This window comes from Rana temporaria, chromosome 8 (assembly GCF_905171775.1).
Source record: "Rana temporaria chromosome 8, aRanTem1.1, whole genome shotgun sequence".
NCBI lineage: Eukaryota > Metazoa > Chordata > Amphibia > Anura > Ranidae > Rana > Rana temporaria.
In genome coordinates, this window is record NC_053496.1 from 89,534,319 (window position 1) to 89,556,632 (window position 22,314).

The 22,314-nt window shown below is 46.3% G+C and overlaps 2 protein-coding genes across 2 annotated transcripts in view; both read left to right on the forward strand.

The window, feature by feature from the left end:
* Positions 1-276: 276 nt before the first annotated feature.
* On the forward strand, positions 277-2,016 carry LOC120910421 (adhesive plaque matrix protein-like). Its single transcript, XM_040322180.1, has one exon. The coding sequence runs from the start codon at positions 277-279 to the stop codon at positions 2,014-2,016; it is 1,740 nt and encodes a 579-aa protein (XP_040178114.1).
* Positions 2,017-4,759: 2,743 nt separating this feature from the next.
* The window catches only part of STOX1 (storkhead box 1), a 69,338-nt gene continuing 51,783 nt past the window's right edge, over positions 4,760-22,314 (forward strand). Inside the window, exon 1 of the mRNA XM_040362193.1 lies at positions 4,760-5,201. Within this exon, the coding sequence (XP_040218127.1) occupies positions 4,901-5,201 (301 nt within the window). The 5' untranslated portion in view covers positions 4,760-4,900. The remainder of the gene's footprint in view (positions 5,202-22,314) is intronic.

A 22,314-nucleotide genomic window follows, 5' to 3' on the forward strand; every position in this document is an offset into this window, starting at 1 on the left:
TTGCGTCATGGGTGGCCTTATCACGCACCCACCCCAGCCAGGCAGAAGACTGTTGGCCAAATAGTAGCTGCATGTATTCAGGTGCAGTGATTGTTTATATATTGTATTCTGAGAGCCGGAACTGCAGGCCCATAAGCCAAAATATCTAGTCCTGACAAAGACATAACTATATAAAGCTATGGTGGCATGGTAGAGTCCTGAGCTGGAAGCCCCTCCGTGGCAGATGTCTACACTGGAAGCCCCTCCGTGGCAGATGTCTACACTGGAAGTCCCTCCATGGTAGATGTCTACACTGCAAGCCCCTCCGTGGCAGATGTCTACACTGGAAGCCCCTCCGTGGCAGATATCTACACTGGAAGCCCCTCCGTGGTAGATGTCTACACTGGAAGCCCCTCCGTGGCAGATGTCTACACTGCAAGCCCCTCTGTGGCAGATGTCTACACTGGAAGCCCCTCCGTGGCAGATGTCTACACTGGAAGTCCATCCGTGGTAGATGTTTACACTGGAAGCCCCTCCATGGTAGATGTCTACATTGGAAGCCCCTCCGTGGTAGATGTCTACACTGGAAGCCCCTCCATGGTAGATGTCTACATTGGAAGCCCCTCCGTGGCAGATGTCTACACTGGAAGCCCCTCCGAGGTAGATGTCTACACTGGAAGCCCCTCCGTGGTAGATGTCTACACTGGAAGCCCCTCTGAGGTAGATGTCTACACTGGAAGCCCCTCCGTGGTAGATGTCTACACTGGAAGCCACGCTGAGGTAGATGTCTACACTGGAAGCCCCTCCGTGGTAGATGTCTACACTGGAAGCCCCTCTGAGGTAGATGTCTACACTGGAAGCCCCTCCGAGGTAGATGTCTACACTGGAAGCCCCTCCGTGGTAGATGTCTACACTGGAAGCCCCTCCGTGGTAGATGTCTACACTGGAAGCCCCTCCGTGGTAGATGTCTACATTGGAAGCCCCTCCGTGGTAGATGTCTACACTGGAAGCCCCTCCGTGGTAGATGTCTACACTGGAAGCCCCTCCGTGGTAGATGTCTACATTGGAAGCCCCTCCGTGGCAGATGTCTACACTGGAAGCCCCTCCGTGGTAGATGTCTACACTGGAAGCCCCTCCGTGGTAGATGTCTACACTGGAAGCCCCTCCGTGGTAGATGTCTACACTGGAAGCCCCTCGGTGGTAGATGTCTACACTGGAAGCCCCTCCGTGGTAGATGTCTACACTGGAAGCCCCTCCGTGGTAGATGTCTACACTGGAAGCCCCTCCGTGGTAGATGTCTACACTGGAAGCCCCTCCGTGGTAGATGTCTACACTGGAAGGCCCTCCGTGGTAGATGTCTACACTGGAAGCCCCTCCGTGGTAGATGTCTACACTGGAAGCCCCTCCGTGGTAGATGTCTACACTGGAAGGCCCTCCGTGGCAGATGTCTACACTGGAAGCCCCTCCGAGGTAGATGTCTACACTGGAAGCCCCTCCGTGGTAGATGTCTACACTGGAAGCCCCTCCGTGGTAGATGTCTACACTGGAAGGCCCTCCGTGGTAGATGTCTACACTGGAAGGCCCTCCGTGGCAGATGTCTACACTGGAAGCCCCTCCGAGGTAGATGTCTACACTGGAAGCCCCTCCGTGGTAGATGTCTACACTGGAAGCCCCTCTGAGGTAGATGTCTACACTGGAAGCCCCTCCGTGGTAGATGTCTACACTGGAAGCCACGCTGAGGTAGATGTCTACACTGGAAGCCCCTCCGTGATAGATGTCTACACTGGAAGCCCCTCTGAGGTAGATGTCTACACTGGAAGCCCCTCCGTGGTAGATGTCTACACTGGAAGCCACGCTGAGGTAGATGTCTACACTGGAAGCCCCTCCGTGGTAGATGTCTACACTGGAAGCCCCTCTGAGGTAGATGTCTACACTGGAAGCCCCTCCGAGGTAGATGTCTACACTGGAAGCCCCTCCGTGGTAGATGTCTACACTGGAAGCCCCTCCAAAACACAACTTCCAGCGCAGACATCATGAAGGAGAAATGTGGAAATTGTTCCTCCACACATACTATAATTTCTTTTTGCAAGATCCTTATTCAGTGAAAGGAAGACAAGAAAGCTGAATCAGACTGTCTATGATGAAGAGAGGAAACATCTGAATAAAAAGCCTTTTAAGCCTAGATGTCTGGATTTTTATGTTTTTTTTTTTTCTTGACTGTAAGCTAAGAGCCACAGGAAGGTAATAGCCCATCTGAATGTGTTCCCCCAGGCCTCCAATTCACACAGCACATAAATGTGTCCAGACGACAACTGGGGCTACAATACACAAACCTGTCTTCAATTACATAACAGGTACATGACTCAGTTCAATGCAAAGCACTTAAAGAAAAAACATTTTTTCGATGAGAGAGAGAACTAAATTTCCTTTTCTATCAGTAATGGTATCCTCTTTCATTACATCATACTCAGGGGAATTTCTAAAACAAAGTTTGAGTTATTTCACAACAAACTACATATCAATAGCTTATTTAAAGCGGAGCTCCAGCACCCCCCACCAAAAAATTCCAAGTCAGCAGCTACAAATACTACAGCTGCTGACTTTTACTATCAGGACACTTACCTGTCCAGGGATCCCATGGTGTCCTCACCCAAGCCGATTCCTGAATCGGCTCTTGGGTGCTGGTGCCCCCATCTTGGGTAAGGGAAACCGGCAGTGAAGCTTTCTCAATGGGCCGGCTGCGGCGAGCGCCAAACTTCCAGCTTAGTTTGCTGCAGTGAACTCAGCAGGAAGTGGGTGCGAGTACCTGTCAAAACCTGGTACCCGTTCCCCCCCCCTCACAAGGTGCCAAATGTGGCAGAGGAGGGGGGGAGGAGGCGGACAAGCGGAGCTTCCCCTTTTGGGTGGAGCTCCACTTTAATATGTTGATTTGTTGGGTTAAATTGTATCTGTAGATATTGTTGATCTGTTTCCTTCTTAAAGGGGAGGTTCACCCTAAAAACTACTTTCCCTTATTACACTGGCCCCCCACATTACAATACGATTATGCCTATTAGTTTTTTTTTGATGCTGTACATACCTTCGTACAGCTATTCACCCGTGGCTTCCGGGTTGCGAGTCCCGCGGGAGTGGGCGTTCCTAACATGCTGGTGATTGACGTTTTGACAAAAAACGAGCTCCCCCCGTCGCGTAAGCCGCGTCACGATTGGCGAAAGGAGCCGAACGGCGAGTCGGCGCTATACTGCGCCTGCGCATCGCCGTTCGGCTCCTTTCGCCAATCGTGACGCGGCTTACGCGACGGGGGGGAGCTCGTTTTTTGTCCAAACATCAATCACCAGCATGTTAGGAACGCCCACTCCCGCGGGACTCGCAACCTGGAAGCCACGGGTGAATATGCTGTACGAAGGTATGTACAGCATCAAAAAAAAAACTAATAGGCATAATCGTATTGTAATGTGGGGGGCCAGTGTAATAAGGGAAAGTCGTTTTTAGGGTGAACCTCCCCTTTAATGACCAGCCACATACTATTCACAGTTGGTGTGTATAATAAGTTATAGACACAATGGTAAGGATGAGAAAATTTGTGTTTTTAATTTCCCCAATATGTTACCAAAAGTTAGGCAAAATACTTTAGTTCCAGGTCACGTGACTGTATCATTCAATTCAGAGCCGTATGGCCTGGGACGGTGGGTGGGACCAATCTGCCCTGTTGGTAATCACAATGATAGGAGAATGATTGGTGTGTACGTCTGGCGTAAAGTTATGCCCCATAAAGGAGGTGCAACCCAGCAGCAAACATGCAAAGGTCTGCACCAAGGAATACAAGCCGGCGTATTTTACTTATTTTACGTTGGACGTGTGTCTGGCTGGGCGTAGGTTACGTTCACGCCGTAGGCCGTGATTCGGCGTAGTTTAGGCAGTTGTTCCGACGTGGTTGTGAGCATGCGCAGAGGGATGCGTCCACGTCACGGCGCATGCACAGTATATATATATATATACACAGTATCTATGTACATAGTGGAGCACTGGGGTGAAGCTTACCCACCGAAGGAAAGGTGTCAGAAATCAGAGAAGTACACTAACCCCAGATCAGGAAAATAACCTGCTGGAGGCTGGCGTATAAGCAGGCGGATACTATGATGCTAGTTATAGTGATGAAGAAGGTCCATAAAAAAAAAATGTATATATATATATATATACAAATGTGCTCATAAGTTTGCATACCCTGGCAGAATTTATGATTTCTTGGCCATTTTTCAGAGAATATGAATGATATAACAAAAAAGTTTCTTACACTCGTGGTTGGTGTTTGGCTGAAGCCATTTATTATCAATCAACTGTGTTTACTCTTTTTTAATATTATAATGACACCAGAATATACTCAAATAAAATTAAATATGAAAGAAATTTGTTGTGTTATCATTCAGATTCTCTGAAAAATGGCCAAGAAATCATCAATTCTACAAGGGTATGTAAACTTATGAGCACAACTGTATGCCCATCAATATATGTTATCATAAAAACATAAATCATAAAAACGTAAAAAAGTAAGGACTCATGAGCTGCACTAATCCCATTTCTGGTCCGATCTGGGTTTGGTCATTATTGTGATGATAACTTCTACAGACTCGCGAGCAGTAATGATGAAGATCAGTAGGTGATACGTGCACCTTATTGCCCCAGCACGGGACGAACCGCCCCTCTCCCCGCCCACTTTTAATACACTCACAAAAGCCAAGGTGCTCAACTGTGTCACGCCCCCGTCTCCGGAGCCCCCTGATTGGCTGTAGCGCAGATGGTGGATTGGCTCGGCCCCCTCCACTGCTCGCCGTCTCCCGGGCAGCGGGTCAGTCATTGATCCTGGCGGTGAGGAGAGCTCCGTGTCCCATGTATGTGAGCGCTCCGCTCTGAGCTCAGCACCATGTCCCGGGACAGGCCGGTCCAGCTGGCCCCCTCCTCCCTGTCCTTAGTTCTGTGTAAGCTGGACGGCACCGGGGAGGGCGAGAAGGGCAGCCAGGTCTTCCAGGACTTCCAGGCGGCCAACGCCAAGTGCTTCTGGAACAAGAGGCTGGTCCGGGCTGTGGGTGAGGTGTCCTTCCAGGGCTGGCTGGAGAGCTGGGTGCTGCTGGTCCAGGGACAAAGTACCAACCTGGAGGTACTGAGGGATGCCTGGGTCAGGAGAGCCCTGAGACCCCCCAAAGGATTCATCATCACTGCATTGGGTGAGTCACACTGGGCTCTACACTCCGATATCTAGACTGCTGACCCCTGTACACCCCAATGCCTAGACTGCTGACCCCATGTACACCCCAATACTGCTGACCCCTGTACACCCCAATACCTAGACTGCTGACCCCATGTACACCCCAATACTGCTGACCCCTGTACACCCCAATGCCTAGACTGCTGACCCCATGTACACCCCAATACTGCTGACCCCTGTACACCCCAATACCTAGACTGCTGACCCCATGTACACCCCAATACTGCTGACCCCATGTACACCCCAATACTGCTGACCCCATGTACACCCCAATACTGCTGACCCCATGTACACCCCAATACTGCTGACCCCATGTACACCCCAATACCTAGACTGCTGACCCCATGTACACCCCAATACCGCTGACCCCTCTACACCCCAATACCTAGACTGCTGACCCCATGTACACCCCAATACCGCTGACCCCTCTACACCCCAATACCTAGACTGCTGACCCCATGTACACCCCAATACTGCTGACCCCTCTACACCCCAATACCTAGACTGCTGACCCCATGTACACCCCAATACTGCTGACCCCTCTACACCCCAATACCTAGACTGCTGACCCCATGTACACCCCAATACCGCTGACCCCTCTACACCCCAATACCTAGACTGCTGACCCCATGTACACCCCAATACTGCTGACCCCTCTACACCCCGATATCTAGACTGCTGACCCCATGTACACCCCAATACCTAGACTGCTGACCCCTGTACACCCCAATATCTAGACTGCTGACCCCTCTACACCCCAATACCTAGGCTGCTGACCCCATGTACACCCCAATACTGCTGACCCCATGTACACCCCAATACTGCTGACCCCATGTACACCCCAATACTGCTGACCCCATGTACACCCCAATACTGCTGACCCCATGTACACCCCAATACCGCTGACCCCATGTACACCCCAATACTGCTGACCCCATGTACACCCCAATACTGCTGACCCCATGTACACCCCAATACTGCTGACCCCATGTACACCCCAATACTGCTGACCCCTCTACACCCCAATACCTAGACTGCTGACCCCTCTACACCCCAATACCTAGACTGCTGACCCCATGTACACCCCAATACTGCTGACCCCTGTACACCCCGATATTTAGATTGCTGACCCCTGTACACCCCAATACCTATACTGCTGACCCCATGTACACCCCACTATACTGCTGACCCCATGTACACCCCACTATACTGCTGACCCCATGTACACCCCACTATACTGCTGACCCCATGTACACCCCACTATACTGCTGACCCCATGTACACCCCACTATACCGCTGACCCCATGTACACCCCACTATACTGCTGACCCCATGTACACCCCACTATACCGCTGACCCCATGTACACCCCACTATACCGCTGACCCCATGTACACCCCACTATACCGCTGACCCCATGTACACCCCACTATACCGCTGACCCCATGTACACCCCACTATACCGCTGACCCCATGTACACCCCACTATACCGCTGACCCCATGTACACCCCACTATACCGCTGACCCCATGTACACCCCACTATACCGCTGACCCCATGTACACCCCACTATACCGCTGACCCCATGTACACCCCACTATACCGCTGACCCCATGTACACCCCACTATACCGCTGACCCCATGTACACCCCACTATACCGCTGACCCCATGTACACCCCACTATACCGCTGACCCCATGTACACCCCACTATACCGCTGACCCCATGTACACCCCACTATACCGCTGACCCCATGTACACCCCACTATACCGCTGACCCCATGTACACCCCACTATACCGCTGACCCCATGTACACCCCACTATACCGCTGACCCCATGTACACCCCACTATACCGCTGACCCCATGTACACCCCACTATACCGCTGACCCCATGTACACCCCACTATACCGCTGACCCCATGTACACCCCACTATACCGCTGACCCCATGTACACCCCACTATACCGCTGACCCCATGTACACCCCACTATACCGCTGACCCCATGTACACCCCACTATACCGCTGACCCCATGTACACCCCACTATACCGCTGACCCCATGTACACCCCACTATACCGCTGACCCCATGTACACCCCACTATACCGCTGACCCCATGTACACCCCACTATACCGCTGACCCCATGTACACCCCAATACCGCTGACCCCATGTACACCCCAATACCGCTGACCCCATGTACACCCCAATACCGCTGACCCCATGTACACCCCAATACCGCTGACCCCATGTACACCCCAATACCGCTGACCCCATGTACACCCCAATACCTAGACTGCTGACCCCTGTACACCCCAATACCTAGACTGCTGACCCCTGTACACCCCAATACCTAGACTGCTGACCCCCTGAATACCCCAATACTGCTCCCCATCTGTATACTGCTGACCCCTGTACACACCACTATCTATACTACTCCCCATCATATAGATTGCTGACCTCCTGTACACCACACTACCTGCCCTCTATATACTATCCCCCATCATAATACTGCTGACCCCTGTACACCCCACTATATAGACTGCTGACCCCCCCTGTACACCCCACTATATAGACTGCTGACCCCCCCCCTGTACACCCCACTATCTAGACTGCTGACCCCCCCCCCCCTGTACACCCCACTATCTAGACTGCTGACCCCCCCCTGTACACCCCACTATCTAGATTGCTGACCCCCCCCTGTACACCCCACTATCTAGATTGCTGACCCCCCCTGTACACCCCACTATCTAGACTGCTGACCCCCCCCTGTACACCCCACTATCTAGACTGCTGACCCCCTGAATACCCCAATACTGCTCCCCATCTGTATACTGCTGACCCCTGTACACACCACTATCTATACTACTCCCCATCATATAGATTGCTGACCTCCTGTACACCACACTACCTGCCCTCTATATACTATCCCCCATCATAATACTGCTGACCCCTGTACACCCCACTATATAGACTGCTGACCCCCCCTGTACACCCCACTATATAGACTGCTGACCCCCCCCCTGTACACCCCACTATCTAGACTGCTGACCCCCCCCCCTGTACACCCCACTATCTAGACTGCTGACCCCCCCCTGTACACCCCACTATCTAGATTGCTGACCCCCCCCTGTACACCCCACTATCTAGATTGCTGACCCCCCCTGTACACCCCACTATCTAGACTGCTGACCCCCCCCCTGTACACCCCACTATCTAGACTGCTGACCCCCCCTGTACACCCCACTATCTAGACTGCTGACCCCCCCTGTACACCCCACTATCTAGACTGCTGACCCCTGTGTTTCCTCTTGGGTGGAAAGTTTCTTGTGGTGTGTGTGCAGTGTTTATAAGAGATTAATACACTTGTTTTTGTATTTGATTTTCGTTCAGCTCTGTAAGCGCCCATTCACACCGCTGTGATGTAAAATGTGATATACATTTCTATCATGCTTTTAATTTGTTGTGTTAAAATGTAAACACATAATGCGTTTTGTATGCGTTTTCATCCCTTGTCACCTGGGAAAACATTGACAGACCAATCAAAAAATGCACTAAAAAAAGTGTGCTTTGCTACATTTCTATTGAATATTATGGAAGGTGCAGTTTTTGGTGTGGGGTTCTCTCATACTAGCGCTGCTTTGGAAAAATGTAAATCACGTCTTTGATGCATGTTTTTTTTTTTTTTGTGCATTTTCGTATTGCCTGACTCCCAGCATGCACCTGTGAAACATGGACATGTGACTCAAAATAAATGCAACCGCAGTGAGTTTTTGGTCTGTTCCCATACAATGGAAAGTTCGCTGTTCAAAAACTGCACCTGAGACGCAGCATGCAGGACTTTTCAGTGATGTGTAGTGTTATTTATAGAGGAATATTTTTCATGCGCTTTTGTCGTGCTGGAAAGGTGTGTTTTTAGTGTGGCAAAAGCGCAAAAATACATATTTACATGCATATTTTTTTATTTTATTTTTTTAAATGTATGGCTCTTAATGCAGCTGCGTAGTTTTCAGTAGAGGCATTTGCAGAAATGAGTGAACATGCACTGGGTTCAGATCCATAGCGCAAAACCCGCATCTGAGGACATTCATGTACAGGTAGGTCAGATGCGGTTATTGGTACTGATCATTACACAGGACCTTTTTGTGCCAGAAAAACATGTGGAATAAGATGAGTAGAATTTAGGGCTACATTTACATGGGTAGGAAACATTTTATGGCTCCAATTACGTGTGGTGTGTGTTTTTTTGTGTTTTTTTTTTTAATACTTGTATACTGGGGCAGACCGACTACTCATGGGGGGGCCCCCGGGCAATAGATTGACGCCACACACACTTTAAGACCAAAAGGATGTCGGTAAGGGACATTTCAGGGACAGATGTAAAAAAACAGATTTTTGCATACTCTTCCTGGTTTTACTGAGGCTGGCAACTCTGATGGGGCCCTCGGGCAGTGCCCCAATGGTCAGTCCGCCCCTGCTTGCATACAATTTCTGTGCCCCCCAAATACCTCCCTCTGGCATATGTGACCGGCAGCTGACAGATTTATAATGGTACTGATATATGAACATCAGATTCCTGGCAAAAAAAGTGGGGGATAGTATAAAGTGTCACTTGAGTGACTCAGGGTGGCACCTAGTAGCAGCATTCAGATCTTTTTGGATGTCTACACAAGGGAGACTTTTACAGACTTTTTACCCCTGAAATGTTTGGTTCCTCCTCTGATCATGTATTGGCCCCATGCTCTCTTTATTCTGGATACTGACGTCTTGTGTGTATTTATGAACATCAGCTGCTTTATGACTTAGTGGTGCATGTACATGAAAGTGTTCTTTTGGATATAAATTGGAAAGAACAGCATAGACAATACTCCTGTTGTATTTTTAATGCTTGATGTGATATGGCATCTATGGATCTTTGGGGCCACCTAACCTCTTTGAAGTTCGTTGGCATGCATTGCTTTGAAGTATACAGTCATGGCCAAAAATATTGGCACCCCTGCATCTGTCATATAATGCACCACTTTGCCCAGAAAATTGTTGCCATTACAAATGTTTAGGCATTTGTTTTTCTTTTGTATTGGTATAACGCAAAAAGCCAAATTTGACCCTCTTTTGCATTGGGCTGATTGTATCAAAGGGCTGGGAAGCGCCGGCTCCAAGGGCTTAACATGTATAGAAATCACATCAGCAACCAGTTAAAATTGTGAAAAATTTACTTGGCTTTTCTGCTGTGTCTTTGTGCCACACGAAGAGAAAGGGCAGCAAAGAATTGCCGGAGGATTTAAGAAAACAAAAATTGTGGAAAAGCATGGACAATCTCAAGGTTACAAATCCATCTCCAGATATCATAATGTACCTGTGTCCACAGTGTTCAACATCGTCAAAAAGTTTACAGCCCATGACGCTGTAGCTAATCTCACTGGACGTGGACAAGAGAGAAACCTTGATCAAAGATTGCAGCAAAGGATTGTTTGAATGGTGGATAAAGAACCTTGGTCAACATCAAGACAAATTTCAAGCTGACCTTTGGGCACAGGGTACAACGGAGTCAGTTCGCTCTGTCGCCACCTGAATGAAAAGGGACACTATATGGTAGGAGACCCAGGAGGACCCCACTGCTGACTCAAAAACCCAAATGCCAAATTGGAGTTTGCCAAAGCTTACCGATGGAAGCCCAAATCCTTTTGGCTAAATGTGCTGTGGACAGATGAAACCCAATTACAGCTTTTTGGTAAAGTACATTTTTCTAGTGTGTTCAGAAAAATAAATTTATTATTCAGGATTTATATCCCTTTTTTATAGGTTCTGGGGTTGCTTTGCTGCTTTAGGCACTGGATTTCTTGACCGTGTGCATGGCATTATGAAATCTGAAGACTATCAAAGAATTCTGGGGTGCGGTGTAGGGCCCAATGTCAGAAAGTTGGGTCTCCATCAGAGGTAATGCGTCTTGCAGCAGGACAATGACCCAAAGCAATGTCAAAAAGCACCCATAAATGGTTTAAGACCAAGTGCTGGAGACTACTGAACTGGCTAGATCTAAATCTCATAGAGCACCCATGGGGAGATCTCAAAACAGCAGTTGGGAAAAGGAACCCTTCCAATCAGAGGTGTAAAACTCATTAATGGTTACAGGAAGGTTCTAAATATTAAATTGAGGGTACCAATAATTTTGTCCAGTTCATTTTGTGTTGCGTGGAATGTGTTGGATTTGGATTTTTGTTTCTCCACTTTGGGCCATACAATACAAACAAAATGGGGGGGGGGGGGGGGGGGTGTGACATAAGCATGCCTAAAACATTTGTAATTGTAACAATTTTCTGGGCAAAGTGGTGCATTATCTGACAGGAATGCCAATATTTTTGGCCATGTCTGTAACCTGAGCCTAGGATCAAACCCCTAAAAAGGAAAACGTGAAGTAGAGGATGCCGGGGCAAAGGTGGCTGAACTAAGCCAAGACCACAGGAGACAGTACTGTAAAAAAAAAAATGTATCTACTCTTTCACAAGTGATGAGATTTCGCTACTTGGGGTCTTAACTTTGCACCTTTTCAGACCTGCCCAAACCCTTTCTTTTATTTCAGGACTTGAATAAATTCATATGTCTCCTAACCCTAAAAAGGTTTTATAATATACAGTCCAATAAACAAAATTAAATTGAATAACCGTAAAGTCAATGATGCTCCTACAGATTCTCCATCTGGTATCGCCCATGATGACTCCATCGTTTTGGCTCTTTTGGAAGAACTTTATCCTCATACAGACCTTGGCATCAATTGCCACTCCTTCTCCTTTGAGAACTCTGAGAGTGATCTAATATTGTACACTCGGCACCTTATGAGTTCGCCACATATCCAAAGTATGAAATTAAGACCCAAATCCATGTTCTATCCAACCCACTCCAGGGGATGGTGTATTGATGCATTTTATTGTATTTTTATGCTGAAATTATGGGTATGTGTGCCTAAGCCAAAAATAAAGACAAAACTAAGAGCGCTCATAACCTTACATGTGCTGAAAAGATAGCATTCACCAATTTGACCAAGAATTTTGATCTAGTTATAAAATCAGTAGATAAAGGAGGGGGAATAGTGGTACAAAATAGAGCTGATTATGTTGCAGAAGGAGCAAGACTCTTATCTAACACCTAATAATATTAAACTGAGAACTGATTCCTTATAGCGGTTTACTTGAGGCCACCTCTCGTCACTGATGCCCTTCATGATCACATCACTCCGCAGGAAGCCTATTTCCTGGCCATAAATTATTATATTTTAACCATCTTCCCAAGGTGCACAAAAACCTTGTCAATCCCCCCCCCCCTGGGCGACCAGTTTGGGGAGCATTACTTGTGGCGTCGCACAATATGTCGATCAGTTTCTCCAGCCACTTTCCTAATCGCTCCAATCTTATATCAGAGATGGCACACATTTGATAGATCTTCTCTCCTTCTATTCTTGGGAGCCCACTTACCTTTGGGTCTCGATGTGCAATCGCTATATACCTCCATATCTCATGATGTAGGATTATGTGCCATACAAACCTTCCTCTGTGTAGACCCCCATGCTGAATCCCAGATAAGCCTCCATCTTGGAGGCAACCTCCTTTTTTTTGTCTCGCTCATAATTTTAAATTCAAGTCTTTCCTACCGGTGACTGGGACAGCTATGGGAGCAAACTTTGCACCATCATATGCTAATCTCCCCATGGGGGAAGTGGAAATCCTCCCACATTTGGCACAATAACCCTTTTTTCTTTGTTCACTGTTGTTTTTTAATTGAAGGTATATAGACGATGTGATTATCATCTGGGATGGCAATGAATCAAAAGTATTCGACTTTGTAAAACATTGCAATGATAACATAGGTCTGTCCTTTACTTCTGTTATGGATAAAGAAAAATTGGCCTTTCTTGATCTAGAATTTTGTTGGAAAATAAAATGATGCTAGGAATTGCACTAAGCCGACGGCAGGAAACTCCTTTCTTTATTAAAGTTGTCACCATTCTCGATGGCTTAACATACAGAAAAGCTAGTTCTGTAGGCTCAAAAATAACCGTGCCAGAAGTAGTGATTAGGACACTCAGAGTAAGACTTTAAAAGAGAAATTCCTTGATAAGGGATTTCCAGCTGATATTGTGGAAACTGCTTACCCTCATTAAAAAAAATCCACCACCTGCATCACGTCTTGCAACTTAGACAGACACAAAACACGGATGAGCTGCGTTTTCTTACTCGATTCTTTTCTCGTCATAGACCGATGGAAAATATTGTGCGTAGACATTGGCCTTTGCTCCAACAGGAACAGCATCTCCTTTCTGTCCTATCAAACAAGCCAAAGTTTGCTTATAGAAAAGCCCCTAGTATTAAAAGTAAAGTGGCACCTAGTAAACTTAAAGTAACCACTACATCCACGCTGTTCCCTTCCCACTTTATTATTATTTTTATTGCTATCACAGGCATGTACCAATGCCGCAAACCCCTGTGCAAGACCTATGGGTTTGTCAAACATGGTCAGAAGGACTTTTGTGTCAAAGGGAGGACATCCTCAAGGGATTTTACACATGCTCCTCTGACCATGTGGTCTATTGCTTGACATGCCCCTATGGCCTCTTACGTAGGTCGTAATTTAGTGTGGCTATCCAGTGTCTGTAAGCATTTCCTCGAATACCATAACAAATATACTCGTGGTTTAAAGGTTTGGGTTATTGAGGTGATTATATATACTTTGCCTGCGCCCTGATTTCATGGTACAAATGTAACATGTGATCTGGTTGCTGTGCGGTTCCAAAATTGGTGTATGCATGACTTTGCTGCAATGCAATTTGAGCCTATCCAAAATGAATAGGCTCAAATAGCACTGCACTAAAAGGCATGTGAATTGAACGGGAATGCGGTGCAGTTTCTGTGCAAATGATTACATTTTAGTTTTGAATAGAGTGCTGAGTAATTTAGAGCGTCTTGTAGAAAAGAACTTGTGCGCAGCTATGCAAATCTAACCTACACTGTGAAATGGTTATAAAGTGAACAAAACAGCTGCTACCAAGTGAACTCGCACCCATAAATATATCTTGAGCAATATTGGAGTTATTGTTCTTCAAAAGAGGGCATTTGTCCTTCACTATTGGAGCTGGAACTATCGCGGATCTTCCTATACTTTGGCTTGAATAGACCTGGTAGGTCTTTGTTTGAGGTGAGTGGCCAATTCACTTAAAGGTGGTGGTGATTGCACGTCGCTGTTCATGCCTAAATTGGATTTAAGTTGGAGGGATATCTCACTCCAGAATCAGTGTGTGTGTGTGGTTTTTTTTTTTTTTTTTTTTTTTTTTTTTATATTTTCTAAAGGAATTCGGACTTGTATAACGTGCTTTTTTATTTGCACTCAAGTTTTTTTTTTTTCACTTTATTTCAGTTGATTCCCTTACTAATGTTTTATATTGAATATTCACACCATTATTTTTTATATTTTAATTAGCATGTCTGCCAGGTTTTTATTGCAGCCAGTGGGTCGGTGCAGGTATTTGCATTCCCTGCTCTCCTCCTTCCGCCCCCCCCCCCTTTTTCTATCTGCAGGGCATCTGAGACAAATCAGAGTGATTCTAATTGGGTAACTCAGGCACAGAGCATTGCTCTGATCTGTCTTTGGAATGCTTTTAGAAAGGGAGAATGGGATTTTAAACCTCAGACCGCTGTAGGCATCCTTAGGTGGTAAGTTTTAGTCTTGGGACCAGTTTGATATTTTACACCTGCTATAGTTTATATAAGTGGCATGGTAGCGGAGTGATTGCTTTTATTTGCTTACAATTGTAGTAGTTTAGCCCATTTGCCCCCCCCCCCCCCCTCATCTTTTGTTGCATACTGTGTACATGGGGCTTATCACTCTATATAATCATGCATTTGCGGGCAGGATTAGCGTTGTCCTGAGTAGCAGCCAGCACATTTATTGGGAAGGTGTGTTCCTTATAACAGTGTGTCCAGTACACAAGTGCAATACCTTTTCATCTGTTACAAGCCAAAGCCCTCTTTCTGCCTCTTCGGTGTGAATTAGTTTGTTCATCTGCTGACACAGCTTGTCGGTGACCGTTGAGTCCGTCGCTATGAGTGTCCATTGGAATTCTTCCAAAGTGTGCAGAAAACTCTGTAATTGGCCACACACATCAGTTTGTTCACATTTAGTGGAGACTCTGGGCTTAGTTAAACGAAGTGGAACTTACTCAGTCTTGTTGGGTAACAACCAGTCATATTATTTACTTTCATCCTTGTGTGTTTTACTGGTAGTCTGCAGATTAGAATTTAAAGCGGTTGTAAAGGTGTTCTTATAAAAAGTATAATTAACTGCTCTGTGCAGTGGTATTGTTTGGTGGCCCCAAACCTCATCTTCTGGGGTCCCCGACTGGTGCTCTCTGTCCTCTTCTGTGTCCCCCCCCCCCCCCATAGCAAGCTCCATGCTATGGGGACACGCCTATGGGCTTGTTTGAGTCAGGATGTGTGCGTTCATAGACACACACAGCTCAGCCCTGCCTCCTGTTCCCGCCTCACAGGATTTGATTGACAGAAACAGGAGCCAATGGCTTCCCCTGCTGCCTCTGTGTCCTGTGAGGAAAGGAACAAAGACCAACCTTGCTGCAGACAATCACTATGTTGGATTGAGATAGGATTTTGGTAAGTGTATTGGGAGGCTGGGGTTTTCAACTACTGGGACACTTTTTACCTTAATGCAGGGAGTTTATTGAGGTAAAACATTTCTTGACTTTATAACCACATTAAGCACCCTCGTGCTATTTTAAAGCTGCACATCAGTGCGATTTGAGCTGTCACTTTAATTGCGAATTGTGACTTCATACAACAGAAGTCTATGCAAGTTGCAATGAAATCTGAAAAGTAGTGAAGGAAGATTTTGCGACGTGAATCATGGCAATTTGAACAATTCCATTGCTGACAATGGGGTGCGACTTGTCATGCAAATTGACAGTTCCAAATCACATTGGTTAACTGAATTAAAGTACACTTTAGCTCCTGTTCACACCAATCTCTAAGGCTATATAGTCATACTGCTGCAATCCAATTTTAATCCAACTTTCAGTGCAATTATGTACTGCAACTTGGATGCAGCTTGTAATGGGTTTGTATATTTTATGAGGCCAAAATTGTGCTTTTTAACTGCTGTAAATCCACAAAAAAACAAAACCCATGTAAGACAGACATAATGAGCTAGTATGCATAACATACTAGCTTATTATGAAATGCCCACCTTAGACCAAAGCCCCCATAGCAGTCCCTGTACACGGCCCTGGCCGGTGACATCGCTCCCGGAGTTACTTGCGGGGTATCGCATGCTTTGGTGCTGTGATTGGCTGGGAGCATGCATGTGTGCGGGAGCCGGTGGTAACGGCACACTAGCTGAAGCAATGGCACAAATGTGCCATTTCTTCAGTGCGCATGTTCCGATGATGTCAGCACATGCCGATACAGGGGTATATCTCCTAACCCGTACAGGTTTAGGATATATCTGGGGTAGCTACAGGTAAGCCTTATTATAGGCTTACCTTTTAGTAAAAAGTGGTCTGTAAGGGTTTACAACAACTTTTAAGTAGTTTTTAGACCAAGCTCATCCAGACAAACTATTACCTTCAGTACTAGATGTGCCCACTGTCTGTGTTGTGTAGCCTCAGCTAGATACGGTAGTAAAGCGAAGGTCCACCCAAAAGTGGAACTTCCGCTTCAAGCACCCCTCGCCCCCTTACATGCCATATTTGGCATGTCATTTTTTTGGGGGGAGTGGGGCTTCCTGTCCCATTTTCTACTTCCACCTATGGACCGTCTAGGAGACTCCTCCTCTGCCCCTATGTGGCCCCTCCCTCTAGGCGATCTCCTGGGATACGTGACAGGTCCCAGAAGATCGCCTGTCCACTTCGCGAGCGCAGCACGACTCACAAATGCGCAGTGCGTGCCCGGCCATGAAGCCGAAAGCTGTCAAGGCCGGGTGCCCAGCGTGTGAATGGAGGTGCCAAGGAGAGGAGCGGAGCTTCGGGCGGCCGCATCACTGGACCATGAAACGGGCAAGTGTCTGTTTATTAAAAATCAGCAGCTATACTTTTTGTAGCTGCTGCTGACTAATAAACGTTAAAAGGCTGGAACTCCGCTTTAAGTGCTGTGGGATGTAAACTTACCACCTCACGCCCGAGACAAACTCGAGTTGGGCTGAGTGTTCAGCCATTCACAGAAAGGTTTGTGTTCCATGAATGAATTCAAAGCGTTCTCTGAATGACATTACCCTCTTCACAAAAGGGTTGACAATGCTGATGTCCGAGGGTGGTTCTGTTGCTTTGAGTGGAAGATCGCCTCTCAATGCATCCTGTAGACTCTTGAACCCTGCTCAAGCGTTCTGCAACTACATTAGTTTCACGCGGTTGTGGGGTTGTGTTCAGTGGGTGGTACTGAACGCAACAGCGAGGATAATTTTAGCATATTATTGCAATTAATGGGGCGGTGGGGGAAACAAAATGCTACTTAACTGTGGGGCTTTACTGCCTCGCAGCTACTAGTGTAAATGAGCCCTAAAATTGGTATAGAACAAACTACACACAAGCATCGTGTGACACCTTCATATAGCATTTATTAAATAAAAGTAAAATGTGATACTAACAAACCACCTTTTATACATTTGCTATATCACATAAAATTGCATCAAGGAAGAGACCACTGCAAAGGAATATCCCTGTAATGGATCATGTTGGCATGTAGCCGCAGTCTCTAGCCAACCTTTGTGTACTAGGCTTTAGTGGTTATGCATGTTAAACGGCTGACATTCGTCCCGTGTGTGTAGCGGCCAGTCTGACTGAAGCTGGCCATGTGGCTGGCTTCTGTTGGACGAACATGCTGGAAGACCAGCAGCTGTCAGCCGACGATTGGAGTGTTCTGGTGTGGGGCTGCTGTCAGGATTGGAGTTATTGGCGTGTACCAGGGTTAACCAGTTTCAAGGGGCTAGACCCTCTTCATCAGATTTTAAATTGATGTTTTCTAAGCTGTTTGTTATGGGGGGGCTTGTTTAGGCTGCCCCCAAGCTAAAACACTTCTTTAGCATGCAGGCTTCTGTACGTTTGCTGGGTGGTACATCTATATATCTATAGCTCTTTATTGGAAGTGAACACTGCATTCTGGTATTCACACAGCAGTGCACTGTGGAAAGTTGTATGTCTGCTTTTTTACATCCGCACAAATGACACCATAGCTGTGGTGTGATCAGGGCACATAGAAGACAATGCAGTGACCAGCACTTATCCAGTCACCACGTGTACGTGAACAAGCCTGTTTTTTTCACGGAAGGGCAACTTTAAAATGTCAAATGACAATGGAGAAGTGCTTATCTGCCATAGATGCCTAGGTCAACATTGTCCGCAAATACTTGGCAGAATTCCCTAAACCATAACAATCATTTGCTAGCATGACTTGTTTTCAGCAATGATGCCAATTAGAGCAAAAAAACAACCATATGGCTTAAAAATGACCGCCATGGCTTAGTGAGTTGAGCTCAATGTCTGGTATGTTTGAGGCACCAACTGCTGGGAACACTTGTCCAGTTCATGACAGATTTCTCATTCCCATCTCTAGAAACCTTCGAGACCAGTCATGAGTTTTATACACGTGCTCAAAGATATACCCTTCAAAAGCGCACAATGCTGAACACCGCTTTGTTCAAGTGGAATGGTTCCCCAAAAATTCAATAGAAAACAGACTTCTCAGAGTGTGGGTCCCCTGTGTCTCCTGAAGTACTTGGTGGTTCCTCCTGGTGACTGGCACGTTGCCACACAGTAGTGACCAGTTCAGCAACACAGGCATCTAGAAAGGGATGTTTGTGTTTTGTGTTTGTTTGTGTTTTTTTTTTTTTTCATTACTGTGTCACTTTAAATTGAACTAGTATTTTCAGGAGGAGAGGTGAGCGATGGCAGCATACAGTACATGACTATCTCAGTACAGGTTTGCTTTGCAGGGCAATCATGTCATTGCCAGGAACTGTTGGCTCATTGTTCCCGCAGATGAGAAGAGCACCACTGCTTCCAGCAATGAAGCTCACTTGTAATGTCTTCTGTTCCTCCCAGTGACCACAAAGCCCTTCCCGCAGACAGATCTTTCCACCATGTCTAATGTATGTGGCTGCAGAGATCTGCTTTCAGACTGTAATTACAAAAGTGAATCCTCATGCTGGGCAGTGAAAGCAGGGTTTGCTTTCTCATGTAGTTTGTTCCTGTATGCAACTTGATATCTGAAAGAGGATTTACATAACAATCAGCTTGTAATGAGATGTACCACAGTATATCTCTGCTGTCTGACCTGCACTTGACAGCTGTTTATCACTGTGTGTGTATATAGACCAGATAAAATGCCATACAGGGATAGAAAATAGTTTGAAAAAACGTTTGTTTTTGATAAAGATCTATTGAATGACAGGGTGTTGGCGCCATCATTGTATCACATTGTTTTCCACATTATCGCCATAAATGGTACATTTTTTGTTAATCAATGTGCTGTAGTTTTTTTTTTTTTTTTTTTTTTTACTTTACTATTTGCGATTTTGATTTCCCTACTAATGTTTAGAAAATCCAGACTTCTTCCATTTTTGGCAGAAAACGTTGCATTTCTGGAATCGAGGTGTACCCACTAATGTTTCTAAAGTCGAACAATCTGGCTTATCAGATGTTGTTTTTTCAATAGATTTTCTATCCATGACCAACTTAGAGATAGATTAACTTCAGTACAACCAGCCTGTCCATAGACAGATTAAAACCTTTACTCTGAATAGATGGACAGATATACTGACATCACACAGCTGGACATTGTGCACATTATTTTGAAATGTGTTGGGAAAATTACAACTATTTTGTGTATCATACTGTCCATCTGTGCAAAGAGCTACAGAAAGTCCCCGACATCCACAGCAAAAGATCATTAATCACTATGGGATGCTGGTGTATATGCAAGAGCTTTACATTGGTGGGAATAACAAATACAATTGTTGCTCAATACAGATGATTATCTCCATGTTAGAAACTGGATATAGCTGCATTTTGATGTACAAATAAAGACTGTGGATAGATGGAGATATAAATATCTTTTTATTTTTGTACATAACCCCTTTGTGGCACATTTAAAGTCCGAAATTTTCCCTCCTTAATGCCTGTTGTGGGGGAGACCAAGTTTATTGTTGGGGATGGTGCCCATTGTGCGTATTGACAAGAGGGCCCCTCCATCTTAGGCCCCATGCACATGAGACGCTGGTAAACGCACGTTCAGAGGCATTTGGACAGCTTTTTCAACTGCCCCTGAACACATTCAATGTTATCCTATGTGTCCATGCACACAGTCACGTTTTTCTGCATTTTTCGGCAGTTGCGTTTATGCTCGTTTTTTCAGAAGCAAAAAAATGGGTTAAGACGCAAAACGCCGCTAAACGCGGTACCGGCGCTTTGCCGCGATTTCGTTTATAGGCGTTTTTAAAGGTGACCTATTGTTTTACAATAGAAATCTCAAAAATGATGGCAAATGATGAAAAACCATAAAAAAACCATAAAAAAAATGTAATTGCTTGCATTGCATTGTGGACAATCAACTTTTGGCAGGTGACGTGGCAAGTGGACAATTCAACTTGTGGCAGGTGACATGGCCAGGTGACGTGGCCAGGTCATGTGGCAAGTGGACAATCCACAACTTGTGGCAGTTGACGTGCCCAGGTGATGTGGCCAGGTGACATGGCCTGGTGACGTGGCAAGTGGACAATCCACAACTTGTGCCGGGTGATGTGAACAGGTGATGTGAACAGGTGATGTGGCTAGTGGACCATCCGCAACTTGTGGCAGGTGACGTGGCTAGTGGACCATCCGCAACTTGTGGCAGCTGACGTGGCTAGTGGACCATCCGCAACTTGTGGCAGGTGACGTGGCTAGTGGACCATCCGCAACTTGTGGCAGGTGACGTGGCTAGTGGACCATCCGCAACTTGTGGCAGGTGACGTGGCTAGTGGACCATCCGCAACTTGTGGCAGCTGACGTGGCTAGTGGACCATCCGCAACTTGTGGCAGGTGACGTGGCTAGTGGACCATCCGCAACTTGTGGCAGGTGACGTGGCTAGTGGACCATCCGCAACTTGTGGCAGGTGACGTGGCTAGTGGACCATCCGCAACTTGTGGCCAGTTGACAATGCAGGTGACGTGGCCAGTGGACAATACACAACTTGTGGCCAGTTGACAATGCAGGTGACGTGGCCAGTGGACAATACACAACTTGTGGCAGGTGATGTGGCAAGTGACACGCTAAATACATGTACACTGCTGCTCTCTCAGCTGCTACTCACTCTGGTCTCACAAAATGGCTGAAATGATTAAATACAGGTTTTTGAGCTTAGGGAGGGTCTTAAGAAACATCATAACTAAACGCTTATAAACGCAAACGCGGTAAAATGCAGCAAAATTCGCGGCAAAACCGGGCGTTTTAAACGCCGTTTTTTGCGTTTGAAAACGTGTGTTTAGATGAGTTTGCATCTGCGTCTCGTGTGCATGGGGCCTTAAAGTGATAGTAAAGTCTGTTTATTTTAATTGGAAAAGAAAACTGAAAAAACACCCTAAAATTAGGGTGGCTGCTGCACAAGGGTTTTTTACTTGCATGCATAGAATGCTTGAAGATAACTCTTGTGCCTTTACAACCACTTTAAATTACACAAACCATAGACCTCAGGTTCACATTACAGTTTGTCTCTTAAAAGCTCATCTTCTTCTTTCAGCTGTCGGTTTGTAAAACAATTTGGTGTAATCTACAATAGTGGTGGTCATTTCCATCTAACGAAAGATCTGCACACTACTTGGCTCAATGTTATGCCACTAGAGCATGCGTACAAGAAACCTGTGAGGGGGGGACCCCAAGATTTCATCTGCCTAGGGGCCTCCACAAAGTTTTGTGGTGTGCCAGTTAAGTGTGCATGGCTTGAAGACCAGACCGTTTTTCCCACTTTTAGGCTCCATGCACACTGAAGATGATAAACTGTAGTTTATTGGCGCTTTTTACAAAGCCCATAAACTGAACTCTGTTA

Excerpts from the sequence above, each read along its gene's own strand:
- LOC120910421 (XM_040322180.1), top strand. The coding sequence starts at position 277 with ATGGTAGATGTCTACACTGCAAGCCCCTCCGTGGCAGATGTCTACACT.